Here is a 6,688-nt window from a genome sequence, read left to right as displayed (position 1 = left end):
CCAATTAACCACCAAAAAGGAGCTGTACATCATGATAAAGGGCCAGTTCTGAGTGAAAAAGCTGAGGGACAGCACACAGGCCCTGAGTTCAAGTCCTAGTACCAGCATAAATGTTAATGTTACAAAAAGATTTTGTTTTTCCTTGGCTCCACAAGATTTCTGCCTTAACTTCACTGGGATGGGTATGTGCCACCATGCTTTCCTATATTTTCCTACATGTGTAGAGACCTTGTTTACACATTAGTAAAGAAAGTGGTGAACAAGTTATTTCAAGCTATGAAGAAGACAAGGAAAAAAAACATACTGGGATCCCAACAATTCTAACTACAGGTTGCAAAGACCCTTAAAATGTAACAGACAAGCACAGTGAATTTAAAATTATTTTTCATTTTATTCAGCTGCAAGTTTTATATGCAAGTTAAATCCAAAATGTGTTGGGTCAATAAGTGTTCTAAATTGCAAAAATATATACTCCTGAGACAGTGCAAAAGATCCAACTTGAAGTTAATAAAGATGTACACAACTTCTGATAAATTCTTTTTTTAGCATTTTAACAAATTCAGACTAGAATTTTGCATAGGTCAGATTAAACTTCAAATGTTGAAACACTGATACAATAACTAATTTTTAAAAAGGTTATACCATATAGTAGGATTTGTGCTGTTAAGTGTATCAGATGGAGGTAATTATTTTGTGTGTCAACTGATTCAGTCACCTGCATAATTATTGTAAATTCACACACATACGAACTGTTGGGTTTTAAATGTAGAGTTAAGGCAAACGTATATTGTTCATAATGGATGTTTTTAACAAAAAGCATGATAAATGTCAAAAGTAAGGCATGTGAGGTCATAATTTTCTTAAACCTACTGGCAACAAGCTCAATGAGCTTTAGTTTTAAGACTTAATTCAACCTAAAAAAAGTATTTACAAATGCACATTTTTACTCAAAAGCATATAAATCTAAATATTGTACAAGAATAAAACATGTTTGCAGTGCAAGTTTATCCCACAGGTTTAAAAAAAGTGGCTGATTTATGTGCCTGAAAAAGAAAAGATTTCAGGACATAAACTATACACTTGTGCATTTTAGGCATGTTCCAAATAACTGTTATGAAGTTAATTTTAAGGCTACTGCAAATGAACACAGTATTGGAAGAATATGGAAGTACCTGGATATTCAAGATATAATTCATTAAGCAAAATAATTCATAATAAAAAGGTGATATATATATATATATATATATTAAAATTTTAAATCAAGGAAGGCAGTTGTCATGACTTTTAGGTAATTTAGGGATTAATGACTACAGATTAGTTTAGCAGTAGTCATTTAAAAGGCAATGAGACAACCCTTTCAGAAAACTATTGCAACATGCAATTTAAGTATTTTAATAAATATACACTTATACACATAACTACACAACTTCCCTACATATATAGTCACACAAATAGTTGCTCTTACAATTGAAATATTTCATTTCCTTTGAGGTTAGGCAAGTTTGATTTGCCATTCCCCAAATCTTTCAAAAATATAAACAAATATAACAAATGCTTCAGATGACGGGGTTTTTCTTTTCGCTATTACTATCCTACTACAAATATTGTGAAATCCAAAAATAGTTTGCAGCAGAGAAAAGTTTAGGAGTTGAAACTTTTTCAACATCAATAAACCTAAGGACATGTTAATGGCATTTTTAGATGATTCAGTGTGAATTACCATTTGAGACATTTCAATTTTCACCATTTCTTAGGATTTGGAAAGCACTTCTAATGTTTCCAGACACAATCTGTTCCCCTAGCACTGTGTTGAAAGCCAAATGAATCATTTACTTAAATGAGAGGCGCTCCAAAACACTTCCTGCACCACTCCGCGCTGATACTTGGTGGGGCATCAATTCTCTGTAACTTTTTAAGAATCTCTGAAGACAGACTATTGTATGCAAGTCCATATTCGTTGTCAAAAGCCTCTGAAAGACATTTTCAAAAATGTAGTTGTAATTGGTTAACTGCAAATAATCAAGTTCTGCATATTCAAGTCAGACATTTAAAGATAGTGATCTTTCTAAAAACAAGTATTTATATATTGGCTATCACGTCTGTTTTTCAGTACTAGGTTGAATCTGGACCTTTGTGTATACCACACAGTCTACCACTGGGCTAAACATTTGACTAACACCATTCTACCAGTTACAGTGAAAAAAAAAAAAACCCTAAACTTTATCAAATAAGAACCACTCTAGTAATCCCTCACTTAACAAACTTACCAATATCAATATTTTCTCTTCCAAGAGACACTAATGATAAGAAAAGGATTTCTCTGTATAAACTCCTGTAAAACAAATGTATTTTGAAAGTTAATGGGCAAATAATATAAAATCATGTATACACAGATGTAGGCTCATTTAAAATATTAAAAACAGATTAAGTTCTTTAGCATTTTGTATGACCAACAATTATGTAACCACATAAACATTCTGGGTTTGCTAGCATACTACAGGTATATGAGATGTCTTTTGAGGAGGGTGGAAAATGCTAAATTGAATTCTGTGCTATTTTTGCAATGTCCTGTGTCTGTTTCAAAGTCTTGAGAATTGGAGATGGAGTTCAATTGTATAGTGTTTGCCTAACATTCTCAAAGCCTGGGGTTTGATTGCCAGCAAGGGAAAAGAAGGAAGAAAGCCAGGTGCTGGTGGCTCACGCCTACTCAGGAGGTTGAGATCTGAGGATCATAGTCCAAAGCTAGCCTGGGCAGGAAAGTCCAGAAAGCAGGAAGTAGAGCTGTGGCTCAAGCGGTAGAGCAATAGCCTTGAGCTGAAGAGCTGAGCCATCGCACAGGCCCAGAGTTCAAGCCCACGACCGACAAAAAAAAAAAAAAGGGAAGAAAGGAGAAAGGGAGGAAGGTAGGGAGGGAAGAAAGGAGGGAGCGAAGGAAGACAGGAGGGAAAAAAAAGGAAAGTAGAGGTCATAAAGCTTTATTTACTTCAATGACAAAAAGAACTTGTAACTTTATTACAATTAAAAGTATAGTAATATTTAACTAAAATTTATAACTAAAATTTATAATAGCAGAGTCTTAAGTCTCTTGCCATCCAACGAAGTAATGATTTTGGAGAAAAGGGTCTTTTAACCCTTGGACAAAAGGTAAGATGTGGTATTGCCTCTTTATTGCTCATCCCAATAGCAAAGAATAAATTAAATTATTTTTATTTGGTGTGAACATATGAATGTAACAAAGTTAAACATTAAAAATGAGTTTCGCAGTTGGGCCTGGTGGAGCACATCAGAACATAAATCAAGAGGATTCAGTGTTCAAGGCCAGCCAGGGCTACATGAGATCATAAATCAAGAAGAAACCAAACAAAACCTCCCCAAAACAAGTGGAAAAGAAGAAAAAAGGAAAAAGGAGGAAAAAGAAAAGGGAAAAGGACAAGGAAAGGCTTCACAACAGCTAAAAATAAAGAGCTTGTAATATGGCTCAGTGGCCCTGTGTTCGCCTAGCATGCAATAAAGCCTGGATTCAATATCTCCAGCACTGCAGAATAAAAAAATTAAAAATAAGGATGAATGGGAAACTTAAGAGATAAACTAGGGGCTGGGAAGGTGGCTCAGTGGTAGAGTGCTTGCCTTGCATGCATGAGGCCCTGGGTTCAATTCCTCAGGACCACATAAGCAGAAAAAGCTAGAAGTGGCGCTGTGGCTCAAGTGGTAGAGGGCTAGCCTTGAGCTGAAGAGCTGAGGAACAGTGCCCAGGCCCAGAGTTCAGGCACCATGACTAGCCAAAAAACAAAAACAAAAACAATTCCTCAGCACCACATAAGCAGAAAATAGCCGGAAGGGGCGCTGTGGCTCAAGTGGTAGGGCGCTAGCCTTGAGCTGAAGAGCTGAGGGACAGCGCCCAGGCCGAGTTCAGGCCCCACAACTGACCAAAAAAAAAGAGATAAACTAATTTATAGGGAGAAAAAAAAATAGCAACTAACACTAATTCTATGACACCTCATGTAGCTTTCTTTACAAAAAGCCAGAAACCATAATAAGACATTTCTGGTATTACTTCCTACTCTTAAACTACAGACACATACACTTTAAACTGTAAAGAGGTCATCTCTACCTCCACGGTTGTAATCAGTGAATCCATTCATTTTTCAGTCAATTCTTGCCCTATCATTTCTGAGTTTATCTTCAAAGAGACCGTGAATGAGAAACATTAATAGTATTCACAGGTAATTGAATTTTCAGAAGCTTCTACTAAGCTTCGACTCAGCAAGACAGGCAGGGATCAGTACTGAGCCAGTTTAGCTGACACTAAAGGACCAACACAGTGTCAGATCCTTTATAGAATATTGTTTCTATCACTTTCCTAAATTGTTTCGACTTCTAATCCTAATCCCATTTTATATATATTACTTATTACTAGTATTTGAATTCAGAGCCTCAACTTCCTAATCTGGTGCTCAACTGCTGAGCTACGCCTCTGACCCTCCATACTTTTACAATGAACAAAAAAGTTCTGTGTGTAATCACAGGGCCTACCTGAGTAGCACGTATGTTTACTGTTGTTAATAAATTCACAAATCATTTCCAATGAAGAGCAGCAGTAGTTTCCAAAATATACAGTGTATCTTAAATTTCAATGATTTATTATCCTAAAATTTAATCTGTGTATAGGTATTTTATTATATCTTTGTGTGCAATCATGAAAGGATATATTTGGGTAGCATTTATCACAACAACAAATACATATTAGGCAACAAATACATATTTCTTTTACAGATATTTTAAAAAATAGTATATAGGCTGGGTGCTGGTGGCTCATGCCTGTAATCCTAGCTACTCAGGAGGCTGAGATCTGAGGATCGTGGTTGAAAGCCAGCCCAGCCAGGAGAGACCGTGAGACTCCTATCTCCAATAAACCACCAGAAAACCGGAAGTGGCACTATAGCTCAAGTGGTAGAGCGCTAGCCTTCAGCTGAAGAGCTGAGGGACAGTGCCCAGGCCCAGAGTTCAAACCCTACCACCGACCAAAAAAAAAAAAAAAAAGTATATAAATTTAAAACTTCAAATTGAGTTGCATCAAGTAAAACATATGAATACTATTACCTTTGTCTTTTCATGTCTGGTTTCACTTGCTGGGAGAGCAGGCGGATGGGCCTAAGCACATCATTATGCCGAATACTCTGCCTAATAGCTTCTACCAAAGTGCTTGTGGCTTGTTGTTCCTCTGACAGAAGAGACAATTTCTTTTCAGAATCTAATAATAAGAACACAGTCAGATTTTTTCCAATTATCAATGAAATTTTCTTTTCCAGAGTTCTGTCAATTTCTAGTTGTCTAGTAAACATTACCTCTCTGTTGACTGCAACATTAGGTGACAATATGCTAACTAAAAAATTACTCTACCAGCCAGGTGTCAATGGCTCACACCTGTAATCCTAACTACTCAGAAGGCTGATATCTGAGGATCACTGTTTAAAGTCAGCCTGGGAAGACAAACCTGAAAGAATCTTATCTCCATTTAATCACCAAAAGCCAAAAGTGGAGCTGTATTGCTCAAATGGTAGTACATTAGCCTTGAGCACAAAAGCTCAGGGATGCCCACACGTGTGCATGCACGCACGCATTTACACACACACACACACACACACACACACACACATTAATTTTCCTGCTTTCTTAAGATAATGGAAATCATGGGCTGGGAAGGTGGCTCAGTAGTAGAGTGTTTGCCTTGCATGCATGAGGCCCTGGGTTCCATTCCTCAGCACCACAGAAGCAGAAAAAGCTGGAAGTGCACTGTGGATCAAGTGGTAGAGTACTAGCCTTGAGCTGAAGAGCTGAGGGACAGAGTCCAGGCCCCACGACCAACCATAAAAAAAGATAATGGGGACCTATCCCTTTCCCCGCAACATTATAGTTTCTTACCTGAGGCTGAGATGTGATAGCTAATTTGAACTCCAGCAGCCATCTTGTGGTCATGAAGCAAAAACTACTGATTATAAAACAGACACAAGGATCCTGGTCCTCTGATGGCAGAGGAGTTTGCCTACTTATCCTAAATTTTCTTTTTTTTTTTTTTGTCAGTCGTGGGGCTTGACTTTGTTCTCCTAAATTTTCTAATTCATTATTTCTTTAAAATTGTTTCTTTTCTAATTGAAAAATAAAGATGTATGCTATACAATATATAGTTTGTAACATCTTTATATGAGAGAATAATCTTACTTGTCTAAGCCTCTGTCATTTCCTACTAAACAAAAAAGTCTAATCCTAATTAGGACAAATATATTTCTAGAGCTACTTAAGGCAAACATTTATACAGATCTTACATTATAAAAGTGCTTTAGTCATAAGAGTGGAGTGGAACCATGCTAAAATTAAACCTATAAACTAAAAAACAGGTGTTTAGCCAGGATAAAGTAAATACAATATTTTAATATGGCAAGTAATTCTGGGAGCTAACTATGTTAGTATGAGAGAGTAATGTCTACACAATAGCTCCCCCGTCAGCCTCATTTTAGTGCTTGTCATGAAGTAATGTAGTTTTTATGTAACACAGCTCCAAAATAAACCAGTAACAACTTATTTTTTTTTGGGGGGGTCCGGTCGTGGGGCCTGAACTCTGGGCCTGGGCACTGTCCCTCAGCTCTTCAGCTCAAGGCTAGCACTCTACCACTTGAGCCACAGCGCCACT

At 36.9% G+C, this 6,688-nt stretch overlaps 1 protein-coding gene across 1 annotated transcript in view; it reads right to left on the bottom strand.

Annotated features, from left to right (window-relative positions):
- Positions 1 to 367: 367 nt before the first annotated feature.
- Dennd4c (DENN/MADD domain containing 4C) overlaps positions 368 to 6,688 on the bottom strand; it is a 105,505-nt gene continuing 99,184 nt past the window's right edge. Inside the window, exons 28-30 of the mRNA XM_013020762.1 lie at positions 5,101 to 5,251; positions 2,268 to 2,332; positions 368 to 1,970 (exon numbers count right to left, since the gene is read on the bottom strand). Of these exons, the coding sequence (XP_012876216.1) occupies positions 1,834 to 1,970; positions 2,268 to 2,332; positions 5,101 to 5,251 (353 nt within the window). The 3' untranslated portion in view covers positions 368 to 1,833. The remainder of the gene's footprint in view (positions 1,971 to 2,267; positions 2,333 to 5,100; positions 5,252 to 6,688) is intronic.

The sequence above is a fragment of the Dipodomys ordii genome, unplaced genomic scaffold (genome assembly GCF_000151885.1).
Source record: "Dipodomys ordii isolate 6190 unplaced genomic scaffold, Dord_2.0 Scaffold53, whole genome shotgun sequence".
NCBI lineage: Eukaryota > Metazoa > Chordata > Mammalia > Rodentia > Heteromyidae > Dipodomys > Dipodomys ordii.
The sequence above is the reverse complement of the archived record's forward strand: the minus strand, read 5'-3'. Positions and strand labels throughout refer to the sequence as shown.